General features: G+C 39.7%; 1 protein-coding gene across 5 annotated transcripts in view; it reads right to left on the bottom strand.

Annotated features, from left to right (window-relative positions):
* Window positions 1-232: 232 nt before the first annotated feature.
* The window catches only part of SMURF1 (SMAD specific E3 ubiquitin protein ligase 1), a 59,132-nt gene continuing 38,298 nt past the window's right edge, over window positions 233-21,066 (bottom strand). For 3 of the 5 annotated variants that reach the window (XM_073361901.2, XM_073361899.2, XM_073361903.2), the window contains 10 exons: window positions 19,588-19,734; window positions 18,715-18,916; window positions 17,481-17,584; window positions 14,907-15,021; window positions 10,607-10,785; window positions 9,614-9,751; window positions 7,957-8,077; window positions 6,101-6,302; window positions 5,100-5,184; window positions 233-3,949 (listed from right to left, as the gene is read on the bottom strand). In XM_073361901.2, the coding sequence (XP_073218002.1) occupies window positions 3,850-3,949; window positions 5,100-5,184; window positions 6,101-6,302; window positions 7,957-8,077; window positions 9,614-9,751; window positions 10,607-10,785; window positions 14,907-15,021; window positions 17,481-17,584; window positions 18,715-18,916; window positions 19,588-19,734 (1,393 nt within the window). In that variant the 3' untranslated portion in view covers window positions 233-3,849. The remainder of the gene's footprint in view (window positions 3,950-5,099; window positions 5,185-6,100; window positions 6,303-7,956; window positions 8,078-9,613; window positions 9,752-10,606; window positions 10,786-14,906; window positions 15,022-17,480; window positions 17,585-18,714; window positions 18,917-19,587; window positions 19,735-21,066) is intronic. The other 2 variants (XM_073361902.2, XM_073361900.2) reach the window with 1 other exon arrangement.

The following is a 21,066-nucleotide window of genomic DNA, read 5'->3' as shown; positions in this document are numbered from 1 at the left end:
ATGCTTTACATAGCTTTTGTAAAAAACATTATAGATGCAGACTGTCAAACACCTTAGGTTCTACTGTAAGCTTTGCTAAATACTCAGTTTAGTTGCATTTCAAATCCATTTCTTTGTTGCCTTCCCTACTGTTCTACCATTCCCCAAATACGGGCTGACTGACATCACTCCCTTAGTCACAATCATCACTTCTTATCCACAGTTTGAGAAACAAAATGGTAGATACCAAGAGTTTAAAGTTGTGAGTTTATTGCATATGTAACAAAAATGAACATGACCTCCTGGGTCCAGCCTACTATACAATCACTGTTTATTCCAGCTGGTTCCATAACCACATTAAATAGAACTAGTATTTCTTTAAATACTTTGATTTAGACATAAAATGAAACTTTAGTGTACAACTTTCACAAAATAAATCTGCAATAAAAACAGTGGGAAGAATAACAAGGATAGCAGCAATACTTAAACAAGACATTACAAAATAATAAATTAAAAATACATTATAAAGTGGTCAAGGAACAAAAATTAACAAATTAAAAACAGAATCACATATACTGTGTTTCGGGACCCTGCTGTGCGACACAGCAGTGACCCTGGGCACAGAGTGTGTGGTGGCGGGGTCTTTACTTTTATGAAATCTGCTAGATTTCAAAACCACCTTCCTTGACTTGAACTAAAAATGTACAGCTGAGCAAGCTTTGATTTCACCATCTCAACCAACAAGCAGCCTTTTAAAGCAGGGCTCTGTCAAACATAATGCCCAAGTTAACTCTAACATTCATAAAGCAGTCTCATTTCTTCCCGATTTAAAACACAAGCAGAGTGGTGGTCTCCTACATCCCTGAGTGTATAGGATCGGCTGATAAGCAATATCAGGGCAAGGACTGAAAGTCTGTACCACTGGAGCAGTTTCTAAATTTGCTTTTGGAATAGGTACAAGAAAGAATTCAGAAGATGTAACTTGCACTTTCCTCAGGTCTGCTCCAAAATGTATTTGTGTACAAGGCAGATGGGTGATAGTGAAATGTGAACGGTAAACTTTTCTGTGTTATTCTTTGGGCAAGTCTGTAAACAACCAACCAGTTCAAACACTGGAAGTTGTTGCAGAGAACACGTTCCATCTTCTTCATGCTGGCAGACCACAAGGGAAAGAACATGCTTTAAAATTCTGGGTGTCAGAGGTGACAAGAACAGACTCAGTAAAAACCTCAGTCAATCAATGACTAAGTTCCCTCCAGCACCATCTCATCTCAACTTTCTGCTTGTCTTTCACAATTTCTTGGCCATGAAACCAGATGTGAAACCAGAATACTGAGTCTTAGGCAGAACCAAGCATTGTTTTAAACCCACACTTGCCTAGCTTGTTTATTTTCTCCATCCAGACAGTTTCAAGGCCTCCCTCACACATTCATGTACAGAATGATAAAATTAATGCTCCATCGTTACGGTAGTGGCACAAAATTGAAGACAACATAACGGGAGAGGTGGGAAAGCTGTTCCAAAGATTTATCGCTTAAGTAATTTAGAGGACAGTTCCCTCTCCTCACTGCTGCCAACATGGAGAAGGGACATTAGCACGGCTTTTAAATATACAAAAACATAGAATTTTACAAAACAGAAATCCTTGCCTATTTTGTGCAACCAACGAAGTGTTGATCTAAAAAGAGAGAAACTATCACATGCTAACTTGCTTGCTGACTTGCAGTTCTCCGGACTGAGAGCCCTCATCCTCACCTTGATTGGTTTTAGAGAGCCAGCTGTGCTTTTGTGTGAAGCTGGTGGGTTTATTTATTTATTTATTGTTAGCCCTTTCAGTGAAAAAAAACACAATGTGAGACAGCATATAATATTTTGGGGCAACAACCTGTTTTGGATTTTTCCTATCTGCCTATGGTATATTGCACATACAAATGCATTGAAAGGGTTAAATACATCCCATTGGCAGTGACTGATTTCATAGCCATTTTCAACAAGCCAGGACTAGTGGAATTACATTACCCAATACAAGACTGCACAGATGTGCGGCTGCAGAAAGTTGCATTTTTCCCTCTACTGCAAGTGTCACACAATTTCTCCTTCCATGCCCAATAACCCATAATGCAGAAACTGGTCCTTAAGTGCCACTAGATTCTAAAGACTCTACGTACAGCTGTCTGAACAGGTCTTTCTTACAAAATCCTGCCATGTGAGCTTCTCTAGCCAAACTGTGCAAATCTCTCAAAATTATACAATTTCATACTTGGAATGCAATTCTGATACCCCCAACATCAAATCACAAGACTTATGGTCAATGGAAAATAAAACAAAGGGGGAAGATTCCAGGATTTTGACAAGTATATAACTTTTTGTCCTATCACAGTTTAAAGCTATTATCAAATTCAATTAAAAAAGACAAAATAGAAATATTCCAGTAGACATTTTCTATGAACAATCTCTGACCCACAGCTGAATTCCAATGCACTATTCCATAAACATAACATCTGTTAAATGTTTCAGTAATGAATCTCTCTAAAAATCAGGCTTGCCAAAGAAAATCCTATACAAAGCAAGTCTGCTTTACTTATGTTTAGACATGTTTGATGGCTAACTTGCTCTTTATGAAGTCATGTTATTTTGTTAAAATACTGTCTTATCTTGGTGTGCAAACTGGAAGAAATGTTATTTGACCCAGGTACTTGATTTGCTTTCGTTTCCCATTGCACTGGGAATCCATTTTAGCAAATGAGTTAGAGTACCAACCTTGAACATTAGTTTCAGATAGTTGAAAAAAATGCCATATGTGGCACTCTGGAGTAATTTCCATCTCTATAGAACTTAAGATAAAACCTTCCAATAGCTTTACGTAAAGTTTAGACTTTATTCACTATATAGTTATCCTTTTACCTCCCCCTCAAAAACACCTTTCACAAGGCCAATGACTTAACAGAACTTTGTTCCATTAGCTTAGCTTTTAGCAATTTCCTCATAAAATCTTTTAGAATTTCAACTCACAAGTGTCTCTCAGATAAAACAGTGGCACAGAAATCACAGCTTTTTGGATTTATCTGATTTGAAAATTTTGTCTGTTTGCTTTCTCTTTACCAAGCTTCTTTGAAAAGTAGTTACATTTGGACAGACTATGGTAAGTGAATCTGCAGGAGAAATATTTTTCCCATGTGCAAAACAATTAAATTTCAACCAGGACATCCAAAAAGAAATAATATACACCACTTAAGCTGCCCTGGATTCCTTCATTTTTCTAGACGTGAGCCACTACTTTCACTGAGAGCTTCCTGCTAAGGCAGAACTTCAGTTACATGTGCATATGGAGTTTTATTTTCTGCTAGAAATTTGTTTTAACAGGTGTTTAAAACGTGCAATTCTGAATTCCAGTGCCAGTCAGATATTCAATAGCTGCTGGACTCTACAAGAGGCTCAAGCTTGCTTTAAGACAAAATAGCCAGGTACTCCTACCAGTTGCAAGTCCTCAGCAAACCAAGCTCAGATACTCAACTACAGATTGATACTCCTATAAAAAGACCACAGGTCATTGACCCTATCACAATATGTGTTACAAGTCTAGCAGAATATCTGGTGTAATCAAAGCCAAATGCTGAACTTGGCTGCATTTCATTTTATGGGGATGAAAGAAGAGGGTGGGGATTATTGTAACAAAGGGGAGAAAATGGCTGGGAACCACCACCAAAAGCCCCCTCCCCCCACCAACAAAGGAGGGGAAACAACCGCATCTCTCTAAGTTGTCTAGTGTTCCAATGCTTCAGACAGCTTAGCAGGAAGTTCACAGCAAGCTTCTTCTAGCTTTTGATCTGGTGGTCCATGAGCTAGTGTCTGTTTCCTTTGGTTGCCTCTTCACTCCACAGCAAATCCACATGTCTCTTCCACAGCTGTCAGTAGCTTCTCATAAAGCTTCTCATATGACTCATAAGGCGGAATGTCAATCCGGTTAAAGCTAGCCAAGATGAAAATAACAGTATGAACATTGCTGTATACGACCCAAAACATTTCACTTACAAAAACCTAGTTAACCCATGTTTAAAGATGTACTCTATAAAATGAACCGTGGTAGAGGTGAAAATTATTAGCTGTTTCAGTGACCAAATTAAACAAGATTAGGGCTTACTTAGCACCTTTTCCTGTAGTTCATGAACCTGCACATGGGAGATGTGAACTGGGGAAAAAGGAATTTTGTTAGCATTTGAGCTTGTTTAACTTCACTGTTCAGTGTTACCCTTTACCTAGTTTTTTTTAAAAAAAATATTGCCTCTAATATGGCTACACTTTTTAAAATAAAAATTTAGCTTTCACACGTGAAATGTTTGATAATTTTTTTTTGCTTAATAATAATGTATAATTCCAATGGTGGAATAAAGTTAAAAGCTTTCAATAACAATACAAACATTTCCATGCAATATTTGACCTGAAAACACTTGCAACATGTAAAAGGCACCAGGTTACCGTGCCTCTGGCTAGCGTCCAAAGCATTTTGAAGCACTGGTTTAGTCATCATAACGCTAACTTTTTCCTCGCCTAACAGGGGGAGAAGTTACTGAATCCAAAGCGTTTCCTGTATCAAGACAATGCTACTGCTGTCTGAGGGGCTGATGGTCCAATGAAATGTCAGACAGCAGCGTGCCTAACATACAGGGCAGCACTGGCTACGTACTTTGCCCCAAGTATGAGGCATATTAGGGAGGCAGTTAAGTGGATAATTTATTGGAAGTGTTGCTTCAAAGTAAGAGTTTTCCTACATTTTGGTTCTGAATGCCAAAATACTTAGGGTACCTATTAAAATGGCTTCCTGTACACGAGAGAGAGAGAGTTGGTCTATGCAAAAGCTAATCTCAGATTCTCTTGAAGCTCAATTCTGCAAACATATTAGTAGTGCCTTTTTTCTAATTTTATAGCTAAATGTACATGCAAGAACACCATTACTGTACTGCTGCACAAGGAATACATGGAATTACTGAATCATTGTCTTTGATTATTTCTTGTAACATGTATCCCTTTATCTGTGAAGACTTGACTGGACAATGGAAATAAATTAATATACTGTGCACCAACACAAGAGGCAGCAGATTTTAACAACACCTTCATCTTACCAAGTGTGGGCTTTTGGAAGGTTGTCTGTATTTGCATCTATCAAATGGATGGTAAACAGCCTGGGTCCTGCAGCGCCTGTAGAACCTTACAGACAGATATTCTAGTTAACGCACTTCAGCAACACAGTTATAATACATAATGAATTTGCCAAATACCGGGGGTGGGGGGGGACGAAGGGAATTCATTCCAATTTCAAGCAGGAATGTACCAGAGGTTAACTGCGAACACCAGTCAGTGCAGAGTTGGCCCAGGGGTTTTGGGGAAGTAGCTGGAAGTAGCTTTGTTAAGAACAAAGATATCACCCAACATGGCCCTCAGAAAACATATGGGTTTTTACTTAAATAAGAGCTTCCCCGTTTTCAAAATGGGAGAGGTGTGAGGGCAAGCAGCACTTGGGAGATGCACACAAAACATTACGTCTGCAAGGCTCCATTTATTCTCAGCCAACATGCATCTATAACGGGTCCATTCATAATGCGTTTAAGACACTGAAATTCTGTTGCCAGAAAGGCAATTTCGGGAAATACATTCAAAGTCTAATAAAAAAATACTTATAGCAAAGGTTTTGAGTCAGAGTATAAAATCTTCATTTAAGAAACAGTTTAAGTTGTTCATGTGTATTCGGGGACCCAATGAGATTTGTAAATTTCATGCACTTAAATATACAGTGGTTGTATATACAATGATTTTAACTACACCGGGCCAGAAAATAGTCTTCTCAGGAGACTGGCACATACTAGTGGTGACACCAACTGAACTGCTACCTGATAACAGGAATACAGACTTGTCAGTGCGTATCACTACTGGCAACCGCTAACATGCTCATTACTGGCAGAGGTGTTGAAAAATGAGAACTTCAATTCAAGGGCAGGGTTTCAGTAATTAGATTACTAAATTCTAGGGCCACATATTGACATGCTACTATTATTGTGCAGTGAATATGGAACAACTTTTACTGCCTTCTACGACTATGCATTAACTCAGACTCCACATCAGTCACCTTGCAAAGCCTTGAAACCTTGAAGAGGGACACGTGTGGACCCAGTCACAAACTGTAACAGCCTTGCCCTTCTTTCCTCATCAAACGTTTCCACGGCTTGCCAAAACCACTTTACGATATTGCTATCTGCCATGCAGTGCTTTAGACGTGTGTTTGACTTCCAGTCATTCAGGTCTATCTTATCCAGGCCTCCTATTATTAGCTGTTACATAATTAAAAAACACTTTAAAGCAACAGGCACTGAAATGATATCTTACGTTAATATCTATTACCCCAATCTGCTTTACAAACTGTAATATACTGCACATACACAAATCATTTTACCCACAATGAAAAAGTTTTCTGGTACACAGTATATAGTAATGCTACTAAACAGCTCAAGACAGGAGGTGAATACCCTCTCCAATTGAAACGGCAAGTGGATTTTAGGTAGGCGAATGCAATTACTTAAACTGGGTTTTGGAGAAGAAACCAGAGCCAACCCCCTACTTTAATTATCACTAGTTTGTTTGTTTTTTTTGTTTTGTTTTTTTTAACATGTAACCTGAAAAGCACAGTGAGACTCCTTACACTATACCAGAGCTTCAGACTTAGGCAAATGAGGGTCACCTACTGAATCATACACACCACTTTTCATAGCACTTTATCTGGAGGTCTTCCATCCCACCAATGACTACAGCGAAACCCTGCTTAATTTGTGAGATCTTACCAGATAACTGCCAACTGTGCCATGGCATATATATCTATACACTATTCTGTTTATCATCTCTAATAATAGACTACAAAACAAATTCCTCATCTCTCTTCCATAAGTGAAAATGGAATGCTGAGTAGTGGGAAAAAGTCATGATAGGCCACAGTCCCAACCAGCTGGAATGGTGATAAGGAAGTGGGGATACAAGATCCAATTGCTTAAAATTAATGATATCGTATATTCCAAAGGTACTCAGACTGTTTCAGGTGGTGGACCACATTTTAAAAAAGAGTATTGTCTCATGGATCTGTCTTGTGCCATGATCTGTAGACCGCCTTCCCTCTCATTCACATTCATTTAACATTGTGATATTTTCCATATAAACAAATGCTGCCATTGCTACAAAGTTTTTAATGCATTTTTTATTTGCCTTTCAAGGCAATTTAGAAGACTGAAACAAGAAATAGCATTATGTGACTAGCTGGCATGCCACAGATTGCTAGCAAGTGCTTCCAGGACCATCAATGGTCCGCAAGCTACAAGCTGAGAACATCTGCTTTACTATTAAAGGAGCAAACCATTTGCACTGAAAGAACACAAAACAGAAATAAATGAATGTGATATAAAGAAAAAATACTATTTTAAGTGGCTGCATTTTGAAATTCAGGTTTTAAATAACAGGCCCAGGTCTTTTCTGTATATTCTATACTTAAATTTTCTGCTTTCATTTTAAGTGCTCTAATCTTTGCTCTATGTAGCGTCAATAAATGACCTGGATTGTAAACAACTACAGAAGACAAGCTGTTCTGAGGAGGCTAACAAGCTAGACCCTCTCAATTCCCTGTTTATGCGATCTGCAATATAGAATCAGTCTTATTGCTGAAAAAACCAAAACTGTCCACCCTCCAGCATTAGCCCTTGGTAAAAATACATGTTGTCTAAACTTCTCCCATTTTAGACAGCCCTAGCCGTAATGCTAGTATCTCACGTGTACAAAAAAGCCAGAACAAACTAGCAACTGTGATTAAAATGAGACAGCTTTCTAGTACTGTTCATTATCATTGAAAAGGGCAAAACAATTTTTACATTAATACTCTAAACATTTGCTCATGGGTCATCCTGATCACAAAATAAAGTCATTCTGAATGATTAACACGTGTACCTCAAGCTCCTTCTGGTCAAAAGGCTTTAGTAAGTGTTGAGGAATAAGTTCATTAAAACCTTTTTGTAGAGCCAGAAATTGTGCCTCAATTCCTCTCATAAATCGCCAGTTTACATACAACCTGGGGGGGGGGAAGCCCAAAATGGAAAGTTAGGAGCAATGTGTTGGTTAGAACAGGGCCTTTTTATATTAGCAGAGTAGAAAAGTTTGGTCAAAGACCTATTATGGTTTGGATAGACAAAAACTGTGTTTACAGAAAAAACGTTTTTGACCATTTTCCTTCCATAACTACCAGTTCCATATCAACACAAAGAAAACAAGAACTAACTTTAAAAAAAACTATTTATTCCTCCTAGCTCTTATGGCACATATACAAATTACACTGGTGTGTCAGGAAGGTATATAAAGATGAAAACTTCATACAAAATCAGGCCAGAAAAATCAGCCCTAACTAGCTACTGAGAATAGGTCACTGGATCTTGTTTGTATCATTCATTACATCTCCCATCAATTCAGAGCATTTGTATTCCCAGCCTAAGGGAAAGCAGCAAATTAATGTTTGAAATACCTCAAAAAAAAAGTATTATTCTGTACTTAGGTGTTGCAGATTTTCTAAAAGAAAATCTTAAAGTTTTGCCCTCAACCATCAGTCTCCCTTCAAATACCTATCACCACTTTTAGGCATGTCTGCTAAGCACCAGCTCAGAAGTCTAATCCCAAAATGATTTTAGTCATGTTTTTCAATATCAGTAAGTAACAGGACAGAAGTCAACTGAAAGCAGCAATTAATTAATATGTATAATAATAAACAACTAAGGGAGAAATATGAACCTGCTCTCTACATTTGATATACGTGCGATCTTGAATTCTCTTTGGATTTTTTCCTAAAAAGAGATGACCTAGCTCAAGCACAAATTATTGGACACCATCCAGCAATTATTGGATGAAATTCTATGTACTGTGCAATGCTGCAGATTAGACTAGATGATGGGTTCTCAATCAGGTGGTCATAACCTGCCCTTCCCATATTGCTAAATAGAAGGTGGGTCTGGTATGGAAAAGGTTTAGAACCCCTGACTAGAGAATTATACTAGTCCTCTCCCGGCCTTAAAATCCATACCTTATAAATCCTGCAGCAAAAATGTCCCCAAATCTAAGACCCTTAGACCTATATATCCTTCAGAATAGACTGATTTAGTGCCAGCAGAAACTACTGCCATGCAGAGAACCACAACTCAGAACAGAACTTGGTCTTTCACTCCAATGGCTTTGCAGGGGCTTAAGTGCCAAGGAGTTACTTTCTAGTAATTTGCTCTGCCTGATTGAAGGAACACTGTTTACTTGCTCAGAGAAAGGTCTTCATTCCTCCCTAGACAAAGGAGGAGTCATTATAATGGACACAAGTGGTTGTGATGGGCTGGAAATGGGAACTTTCAGGAAAGCAAAGGATTTTCCAACATGCTTTTTCTAGGAGAATCTTTTTTCCTCCAAGTCCTAAACAAAACATACACTTGTTCACTAAAAACAATTTTCAGAACTCCCTCTAAATGTGCACTCTTCGTTACTTCACTTTTCAGATCCTAAGAATTGTATAAAGAACTCATCTTCTCCAACCCCTTCCTGTTATGTCTGGGGCAGCTGGTTCTTCCTGTGATACCTGACATATTCTTTCTTGTTCTCTTCTGTAACAGGAACATTTCTGCCATTTGGTTTGAGCTCATGCTGCAGAATCCGCCCAAAAGCATTGTGTTCCACACAGAAAGTATGGTCCAACACTGGGGTGATGTCATTCTCTCTGTCAATTAAAAGGAAAAGGATAAAACTGACATTTCCTCCCCCCCCCAATCTGTTGATGCACACAGACCAGTTGTTTATTGAATAAATAAGCAAGTTAATCTGTGGAGTGAAGGGTCCATCTGCCATCTTTCATAAGCCCTACATTTACTGTTTCCTAAGTTGCCTCTCTCATATATTGCCTTGTGGGTTTCGTAAGCCCAACCTATATGTTAGTTTCCCTTTTCTCTATCACATTGGCACACCCTGCTAGTAAACAGACAGTTAATTGTTATATTTAAAATATAATTAACTGATTTGTTGCCAGATTTCAACACAAAGTATGAGGAAGATCATGTAACTTTCTGAACTGCTGGTGAATTGACAATGAATTAGAACACAAAAGGAAAAGCTGCATGGATAAAAATGATTTGTCTTATGACCAATGAAACTCTGAAGGAATTTCAAATATATCTGAGTAAATCTAAGAGGATGTGACTATGAAAGATAATTTCTTATGTATGTCTAAAACAGTAGAACCAAGGGCACACTCCCTCACTGATTGTTTCCCAAGCAATCACACACAGAATTCATTAGATTTTGATATAAATAATTTCCACAACTGAATATTAGGCGACTAAGGACAAGGTTAGGATTTCCTTGAAGGATCCAGCAAGAGCGGAGCGGTGTCTGTATAAGAGTTTTCCTTCACAAGTACCTTCAATTCTTGGATTGGGAAGCAGCGGCTAGGAAATTGCGTGTTTTTGCAAAATCTGCTCTACTGTGAAGGCTCTCTTTTAATGTGACATCTTACTACCCCTGAGGTCTAGTGCTCTGTCTTCAACAGTTAAGTACTTGGTAAATGAATAGTACTTACAAAATCCAAACTAAACTCTTGTGCAGTTCTGGGTCAACAGATTCCAGATCAGATAGCTGAATGGGTTTCCCCAGCAGCTGTTTGTAGAAGGGAACTGTGAAACCCCCATTGATGTAGTGTCCATGGAACACAGCTAAACCCATTATCCGACCAACAAAATGGAAATATGATAAGTGATCCTGCAGGGGACACAGAAGAAAAAGAATAAATCATTGGAAAAGCAGTCCACTGCTGACATCTTGTGGCTATATTTATGCCAGTAGCAATGACTTTGTATCCAAGGATTTGCAACCTGCTGGGAACCAGGAGGTATGTCTACACTGCTATGCAAGCTTGGGCGCACTCACGTTTGAGCCCATACTCCCTTCTGTCTACACACAACTCTCTCAGGCTCTGGTTCAGACCTAGAGTCCTAGGTTCCCGCAATATTAGAGGGATCAAACCCTTCTGCTTTGCAGTGTAGATGCAGCCTCCTGACTGAAGTCCTAGAAGTCCACCAAAGGTATCCCACAATCCCATGGGCCAACTTCCTTTGTCCTCTCTATCCCAAGAACCGCCAGCTGACTGCAGGGAAATGGAAGCATCCGCCCCCCTCCTCCTTGCTGTAATACAGAAGCTTGGTGGGTCAGTATTTAAACCATGCATTGTTTTCTGACCAGCGAGCTGCAAACACACCATCAGAGAGCTTTCTGTGTTTGCAATGGAGACTGAACAGAAAAAGTGAGTGAGGCCAGTGAAATGAGACAGCTGCTGAAACTGGTCCCAGAGGCGGCTTTGCCTCAGGAGCAGCACAACCTGGGGCCACACTTGGAGGAGCTTTTTGATGCCCCATCCTCACCCCTAGGAACAGCCCATTCTCTCAAAGCCAGAAATTACTTCAGGAATGTCTATTATGCTCAACATGCTGGAGTAAACCACACACCTGATTGCCTCAGAAATCTCTGCCACCACTTTACCCACGGTTGATTTTTCCAACACCAAACTGGTTGGCAAAGAACCCGTAGCAGTCTGGGGTAGCCAGCCTCCAGACTGTTATAGCAACCTGCTTCTGGACCAGCATGGCTGTCCTCGTGTAGCTTTATGCTGGAGAGAGGTGTAGGTGGGGGTAGGGGAGAGGTAGGGTAAGCTGCTCACAAAGTTCCAGAAATGTAGCTTTTCTTCATGTGAAAATTCTGAACCCATTGCTGATCATCCCGTCTGCATGATGATGTGGTCCCACCAGTCTATGCTTGTGGCTCTACTCCAGAAGAGCTGATCTACGTAGGGGGCATCAGCAGCTGTACTGAATGTGCAGCATCAGCCTCTTTAAGTCTACCATGTTGTGTTCTCCTTGTTTTCTTCCTCCGCCTCCATCATAAGCTTTGTCAGGTGCCTTTGATGGGCCAGAAAACACCACTGAAATGTCCACCAGCTTCTCATGGAAGCTCTGCCTGTTTCCTGACACAGGAGTGAAAGCACAAGCAAGAGAAGCCAAAACATTGCTGGTTCTGACAGCTGGGAGCACAGAGACCAAAATGACTGCTTGGCAGGATGTGTTAGCTAGCTGTTCAAATTTCCTGTAACATGCAGGGTGGACAGTCAAGTTTCCCACATTGCACCATGGTCAAAAGGCTAAAGCTGCCACGTTTCAGGAGTCACCGGAAAGTCTGGGATATGGTTGGTGGGACTCAGGCCTGCGTGGTGCACTGCAGACACCAGAGCTCTGAGTTCAAGCCTGGGGTAGAAAATTCTTAATGTACAGTTGACAATCAGTGTAGATGATCAAGCCCTGGGTTTTCTAACCCACAGTCAGCTGACGCGAGTCCCACTAACCCTGGACTTACACTGCAGTGTAGACATACCCAAAGAGTCATTATTTCACCTACTGTCATATGACCAAGCACAAAAGAGCCATTTAATGATAAGATGTCACAGACGATATCTAATGAATTAACTAGATCAACTTAATTTGGAATGGTCTCCAAACAACATCTGAAGGGTCCAAAATCGAAAAAAGAAATGCAAGAACATGAACCCAAAGAAACCCTTTAGAAATACAAGCAGAAGGGAAAATCCAAACAAATCAAATGCTCATGAAGTAGAATATTCACCCCTTCACCCCTAAATCTTATTGATAATTTCTTCTGTTGGAAGTTGGCAAATAGCTCATTTCATCCAGCTCTAGACCAGCCACATGTTGCTTATGCTTGCAGGTTTGCCTCAATTTTTAAGGAGTAGGCTTTTTCAACCTGAGGCCAAATTTCTTCCAATACATCCTCTTGCACAGTACCATCTTAACTTGTCAACATTGGGATTTTAGTCACTGATTTAACTGCATGAGGTGTAAGTCATGCCTACACTAGGGATCCCCCCAAAAAAATCACAGCCCAGGAGGCTGTGGCTGCAAGAAAAGCCCCTGGTGGTCACATGCAGTCACAGTGGCCGCATTTGAGAAACGCTGATCTACTCTGACCTCCTGCATAACACAGCCCAGAGGTCCTCCCTGAATTAATTTCTGTTTGAACTGAGAAAATCTTTCAGAAAAACATACAATTTTTAAACCAAGACCGGAAGTGATGGAGAATCCACCACAACCCTTGTTAAGTTGTTCCAAAGGTTAACTTCCCATCTGAGTCTGTCTAACTTCAACTTCCAGACATTGGATCTTGTTATACCATTGTCTGCTAGACTGAATATCCAATCATCAAATTTTTGTTCCCCATGCAGGTACTTATAAACTGTGATTAAGTCACCCCTTAATCTTCTCTTTGTTAAACTGAACAGATTGAGCTCGAAGTTTTTCACTATAAGGCATAGCTCCCAATTCTTTAATCAGTATCTTTTCTTGCAGCCACAGCCTCCTGGGCTGTGATTTTTTTGGGGGGATCCCTAGTGTAGGCATGACTTACACCTCATGTAGTTAAATCAGTGACTAAAATCCCAATGTTGACAAGTTAAGATGGTACTGTGCAAGAGGATGTATTGGAAAAAATTTGGCCTCAGGTTGAAAAAGCCTACTCAAAAATTGAGGCAAACCTGCAAGCATAAGCAACATGTGGCTGGTCTACTTCTACTTGGCACTTCTCAGAATTCTATCCTGTTTATTAATAAACATCCTTTTGAGTTGTTTACCCCACAACTGGACACAGTGTTCCAGTAGCGACTGTACCAGATGCCAAACACAGAGGTAATATAACCTCCCCACTCTTACTTGAGGTTCCCCTGTTTATGCATGCAAGGATCACATTAGCCCTTCTGGTCAGAGTCACACTAGAAACTAATGTTCAACTGATTATCCACCATGATCCCCAAGTCTTTTTCGCAGTCACTGCTTCCTAGAATAGAGGCCCCCATCCTGTAAGTATGACCTACATTCTTTGTTCCTAGATATATAACTTTACATTTAAGCCATATTAAAGAGCATATTGTTTGTGCTCAGTTTACCAAGCAACCTAGATAACTCTGTATTAGTGACCTGTCCTCAGTGTTATTTACACTCCCCCAATGTGTGTGTCATCTGCAAACTATCAGTGATTATTTTATGTTTTCTTCCAGGTCACTGATAAAAAAATTAAATAGTATAGGCCAAGAACTAGTCTCGGTATACCTCACTAGAAACACCCTCTCAATGACAATCACCAGTTTATAATTATGTACTGAGACCTGTCCATGAGCCACTTTTTAATCCATTTAGTGTGTGTCATGTTTAATACTGTACTAGTCTAGTTTCTTAATCAAAATGTCATGTGGTACCAAATCAAATGTCTTAAAGAAGTTTAAGTTTATTACATCAGCACTATGACCTTTATCAACCAAATTTGTAATCTCATAAAAATCTAAATTAGTTGGACAGGATCTATGTTCCATAAACCCATGGTGACTGACATTATATTACCCTCGTTTAATTCTTTATTAAATGGAGTCTCATATTGACTTCTCTGACTGAGGGCAAAATATGTGGGGCCACTCCACTCGTTGGCTAGGCATTGTTCAGGAAGGAATAGTGCTTACACTTTCCAATACTTCCCAACCCTAGTATTTAAGAGAAGCTGCACCCATGCATATGGTCTTAACGGACCAGGTGTTTAACAGTACCAAAGAAGCTCACATGACAGCACACAGCAGTGCTGACATATCATAAACCACATACTACTTCCTGGTACATCACTCTAAAACTTGCTATCGCATTCGTTCATATCCCATCACAAAGCTTTATTGTTTACCCTCTTAAGATTGGACAATTATTTACAGAAGTAGAAGTGCGGTTGAGCTCCCACTGAAGTTTAACACATATGATTATTGCCCTAATGTTAATACTTACAGGATTGATAGAAGAGTCTGGATTGATTTGCAGCATGTAAATATTGTCAGTAGAGTACTGGAAGAGTCCATAATAGGGGTTCAACATTTCATGGCACAGTAAATACAACCACTCTCTGCCAAACAAAGCAGGATTTTAGTGAAAGTTTCACTGAAATTTCAAACATTTATTATAACTCTGTCAAACAGTCCTGAATGATTTATTTTCAATTTTCTATCAGAAATCTGGCAATCTATATTGCTGAGGGTGGAGAACGATAAAGCTTCCTCTAGGAAGCCAGGAAAAGTCTGGCTCATTTACATACAGATTTTGATTTTACTTTAAAAGTATTGTCAAGGAAATTAGCATTAATAAAAAAAAGTGGGAAAACAGACTCTAGTAAGCAGTTAGGGTAATGTAATCATAACTCATACTTTTCACTCGAACTGTGGGACTGAGTGTGACCAAAGGAAAACAAGTTGCTGGGTTATTTAAATCAGTGGATTGGCAGGAGCCCCCCTAACATGAGTGTTCATAATATTTCCAGATAGCTAGCTAACTAACTTTTGGTGCAGAGCTAGCTAACTGGAAGGATATGAGGCACCACTGGGCAACCTTTACTATGCATTAAAGTTTTTGAGCAGTTAATGTGTATTTGGGTCATATGTTCATATAAGTGATTAAGTGATGTAGGAGCCTAAGCCCCACTGACTTTCCAGGAGCTTTAGGCTCCTAAGCCACTTGTGTGCTTTTGAACATTTTACCCATATAGCGGGGTGGCTACCCTGCTCCTAAAATAGAAGGGGCTAAAAGCAGCCCTGGAGAGGGCTGTGGCTGGCTGATTGGGGAAGCAGCCACAGCTGGGCCACGCCCCAGTCAGGCCCCAGCTGGCCTGTATGAAAAGGCTGTGAGCCAGAGGCCAAGGAGTCTCTCTCGAGGCTGGGAGAGAGCAGGACCTGGCTGCCTGCCTGACAGCAGGGTGGGTGGTGCCATGCTGGGGAAGGAGCAGGCTGAGCAGGGGTGCTCCAGGCTGTCAACTCCCCAGGCTGTAGGGCCTGGTCCAAGGCCGATAGAGGTACTGGGAGGCAGAGGAAGGCAACAGATCCAAACCCCCTTGCCTATGAGGAGTGGCCTTTACACTGCCGTCTGCCTCAGGGTGCGGGGGCTTGGCGATGACTGGCAGTAGCCCAGACTGAGGCAAGGTGGGGATAGTGGGTTGGGGATTCCCCAAGAAGGGGAGACCCAGAGGCAGAGTGTGGGGGTATGGCCAGGGGGCAGAACCCAAGAGAAAGGGGCACTGGGGTCTGTGAGGGACATGGGGGCCAGAGCTGTGCAGATCACCGGCCTGCAGAGGGTGCTCCAGGCTGGAAAAGAGCTAATTCCCAGCAACCAGCAGGAGGTGCAGCAGGGCTGAGTCTGCGCTCCTTTACAACCCACTGGTGCCTTAATTCAGCACCCAGTCTTTAAAATTACAGATTTATATATGCATACATTTGAGAACACATACGAACATGAGTTTTGAGGAAAAGTTAAGTTTAAGGGCAATGATGTAATTGAAGGGACATCAACTTGAATTAGTCTTTTTTGGGGGTGGGGGGGGGAGCAGTATTCAGTAGTTTCATGTACTACACATCTGCCCCACCAATGGGTTGTAGATTTACAATCACATTTTCGTATTTAAAAATATGTTCTTTTAATTCCTCTTGCTGTGTGACAACCATACAAAGCTGACAATTTGGAAGAAAAGTGTGACTATCCAAAGTATGCCCAACTGAAATGAGGTTTATTTCAAACCTACTTCAGTTATAGAATTTTTAGGTATTATTACTAACAATAGTAGGAAAAGTTTTCATACTTAAGTGAGAGTTTTATGTTGACAGTATTCCCTCCAAAATGATCTGCAATTCAACCCGTATTTTCCCACACTTCCAGTAACAAAAGCAAAGGAGGAATGCAGCAGCAAAACAAACATACAGTAAATATTTTGCCTAAAGGATCTCTCATTAAAGCAAACTGTATAACCAAGTGACTCACTGTAAGAAAAAGCAAGGTTTTAAAGTAATATTTAAAGGGGAAATGACTCAGAAGTACTGAGGTGCTGGAAGGAAGAGTCACAGACAGCACAGTAATAGTAAAAAAGCAGCTTCCAATTGTTAAGCATTGATGTGACATGAAAAAGGAGGGGCAAAACCAAAAAGAATAAAGCAAATAAGAAAAATTACAAGCAGAATTTTGTGGGAAGTCAGTTTTTGGATAGAATTTGGAGATGGACAGGATCTTGATGAAAGTAGCAGGGGTTATACTGTTCCACTATCTGGAACAAGAGAGTAGTCTAACTACATAATTCTGGATCCTCTGAAGTTGTCTGCAGAGATTTGGGAAAATCATAAAAAGATATGGAACAGCATCCGTCTAGACAGGAAGTGATTAAGACCTGAATAAACATTGTAGCAGAGGCATTGTCAGGGTAAAGATGAATTCTCACAGCATGTTAGTGGTGGCAACAGGTGTAGGTCACTAAGCACTTTAAAAGGCTGTTGTACAGTTAAACTAAAACATTCCAGACAAAAAGGACTAAAAAAATCAAGGTCTCACCTTGCCACTCCACCATAATCCAAGCCTTCTTCTCCTCGAAATTTTACCATCAGCCTCTTTTTCAAGTCTTTTGGCCTCATCTTCATTATCTGACGGTAGGACTCCTATATATATTACAAATAAGACAGTTCTTTCCTTTCCATGGTTATAAGTCTACTATAAAACACTAGAACCATATAGGTTGTCATTTGAGTCAAGATTTCCCCAGTATAATGCATTAGAGTATTTCATGGTTGGTGTCAATGTGAACTCCAATAACATCCCACTAGTATTAGTGTTAAATAGGAGAAGATACATGGAGTCTGATTCTATAAATTCAGATGTTTTTTCTATGTACACATGATCTTAATATTACCCATTCCCAGAATAAGAAGAGACTTCCCCAATTAAAATAAATCTTTATATGACTGAAAAGCACAAGCAATAATGTCAATCAACGATAGATGGACTGAAAATACAACTAAGGGATTTCACTAAGAAAAATTCAGATTAATTTGTTAAAAATCTAACCAAACTGTCACATTAAATTCTTGACTACTTGTAATTTTAGATAAAGAGGGTCAAGTTTCCTGCGAAGTCTACAGAAAGAAAAAAAGGTTTCAGTGAGACAAGACAAGCTGCACAAGTGTGGAAACGCCGGCACAGACTTCTCTCTGCATGGCACATTCTGAAGATATTTTCATACCACCACAACCTTATATTCAACATTTGAACCTCAGCAGTTAACATTTTCCTCAATGTTATTCCCGTATATTTTCATACTGTGCTGCACTGCATTTAAAAAAAACTCTGTCGGTGTCGCGTTGCATGACCTACCCTCCCCATGCTCCTAAGGGAAGTGTGTGGGGCGGGCGGGGAGGGGGTTGAGAAGGGAAGTACTCAAAACAAGCAAGGGCTCTAATCACAAACTGAAACTCAGAGTTAAGAAGGTAATAGGATTGGTCTGCTACCCAGTCGGAAAGGTAAAAAAAAAAAACCAGACAGATAATTCAATATGCTCTGAAGTGGTACTTCAGCTGCTCTTCTCTAGCCACAAATTTAAGTATGAAAAATAATCCTGCAATTTTGTAGCCCAAGCTTATGTTTTACGGCAGCTTTATCTCCTTAGCCATATCTACTTTTGTACATGCCCTAGGATGAATCAGATTCACTGTGACCAAAGAGCAATTTTGCATAAGAACTAACAGCAGCATTTGACTCTCACATCTCATCGGTGATGCACAAAGCTACATACCTCAAATATTTCTTCTCTGGATACTTCAATGCGGCAGTGACCAGCTTGTGGTTGCTGAAGAGAGAGTTCATGTCTAAGGACTTTTAATTTCTGTACTAAGTCTCTTTCATATCTTTGTGCAGGCAACTCCTCACCATCTTCTAATGACCCCTCATTTGGGACTGGCAAAGGCTGGCTCGGTTCTTTTAGTTGGCATTGATGGCTTTGGAAAAAACGAAGTAAAACATTTACTCTAAAAGCAAAGCAGTAGAAAATGTGGCATAAGGCGATGGTCGTGACAATGAAAGAACTAGTTAACCCGCCTTTTCATTAATACTTAAATGAAGCAAAGTGGATTGAGCAGCGTAATTACTGCAGCCCTGCTGCCTTTTATTGGAGGCTGTAACAAATCAGGATACATACAAAAACTGAGATAACTCAACTATTCCCAATTCAATGGTTCATGATAATACTATTAATTAAGAAGTTCTGAAAGACAATATTATTCACCTTTGTACAACGTTTATATTGACTGCTGACTGAACAGTGATGAAAAATTTCATTGACTTCTCCAACATTGAGACCACTTTAAGAGCTAGGACATTCCATTACAAAACTGTTTGCATAAGAGCTTTATAAATTAAACAGCTTAAGACCACATTCTCATTGCATTTTACTTGGGCTCCATGCAAGTAAAACAAACACCAAAATGAGGTAGTAAATACTGTATCTATTGTTAGGATTAAAAAAATATGCTGGTCTCAAAAAGTTACAGCATTATATCTAAATTTAACTGATTAGGGACAAAGAAAAAGCTAAGCTATTTTAAAAGATACTTCAAACCACAGGAGCCTAAAATTAAAAGATGAATTCTCTACCGTGTGAAGTTCTTACTTCATAATGTGATGTAATCTTGGGTCTGTGAACTGTGTGGTTCTGTTATTGTGATCTACAAAATATATTCTTCCAGACACTGTACTTCTCACTTCCCAACCCGGTGGCAGAGGTCCTAGTTCATCACAATTCACACTGTTAAGGTCTCTAGAGAGAGAGGAGAAGGAAAACAGTTAGAAAGTATTGGTAATTAAAAGAAAAACAAATTACTCTGAAAATAAGATGAGTGAACTTAGAGTTCATGAAGGCGAGGGGAGATTGGCCCCCGTCTTACATGGCATTCTGTTTTATTTGTTATGCAAGAAACCCAGATATTCAAACAGGAGGGATAGATCTGAAAACCAGGAATATTATAAACACCTTGGAGTGATAGCAGAAAGCAAATTAGACATGAGTTTGCAATACAATATGGCAGCAAAGAAAGGTCAGTGTTGACAGCGTAGTTTTGGACTACACATTCAGAGGCACATCACTACAGAGCAATGAGATAATAGACCCTATTTGCAACTGCATGTGGAAAATTGCAGTCATTTCTGAACATCTTATTAACACAGAGAATGAGGAATTGGAAGGAGTTCAGAGTACAGCAATAAAAGTGATTAGGAGCCAGAGGGTTAGAACTGAAGAATAACTGAGAACTAAATACGGATACTTGGTTAAGCAATTAAATGGGGAATATTTTCAAATGGCGTAAACACCATGGAGGGATTTCTCATGGGAAGAGGACTACCAATACAAATGCATTAAAAGAAACTCCTTTAAATGCTAACAGGGGTTTCTTCCCAAAAAATACAGCATTCAGAAATGTAAGACTATGAATTACAGTGTTCAAGAACCCAGACCGTTAAAAGCTGAGGTGGCTGACTATTCCCACTATCTTTTTAAAAGTGTTAGTGATAAAAATAGGTACAAGCAGGCAAGGAGATATCACTTCTAATGAGCAAGTTTCTGATTCTAACCATATGATTAATAATTTCAGTACAACTCATTTATTTAGGGAGGCATTGTTGACAACATTTTCCTTTTCATTCTAGGTAATCTCAAATGTAATTTTTTACAAGTGCTATTGAAGACAGTACACTTACTTACAGGTAACATTTCAATTCCATTGACATGATGTATTTTACACATGCAGAATTGCAAAGGCAGAGGACTCCAGCAGCCTAAGTATAGGAAAATACTAGTAGGGGCAAAAAAGGGATGGAGTCATTGAAGACTTATTTAGACAGCAACGTTGTTCTCATTAATAAGGAAGTGAAAAATGCACTAGACAGCTGCTATGATGCACATTTTAGTTGAGGTTCAAGATGCTGCCTGACAGATATTCTGAATGGGAATACTCCTAAATCTAGCAATACATTATGAACATAAGTCAGTGGATTGTGAGGCTATGGGGAAAGCACATTTTAAATCATCTAAACTTCCTTAGTGCAGGAAAAAGCAGGTTTTCATCAGGTTTTCTAAAAGATTTCGGTTATG

Source organism: Lepidochelys kempii, chromosome 10, assembly GCF_965140285.1.
Source record: "Lepidochelys kempii isolate rLepKem1 chromosome 10, rLepKem1.hap1, whole genome shotgun sequence".
Taxonomy (NCBI): Eukaryota; Metazoa; Chordata; order Testudines; family Cheloniidae; genus Lepidochelys; species Lepidochelys kempii.
Note: the sequence above shows the minus strand (reverse complement) of the source record. Positions and strands in the feature narration are given on the sequence as shown.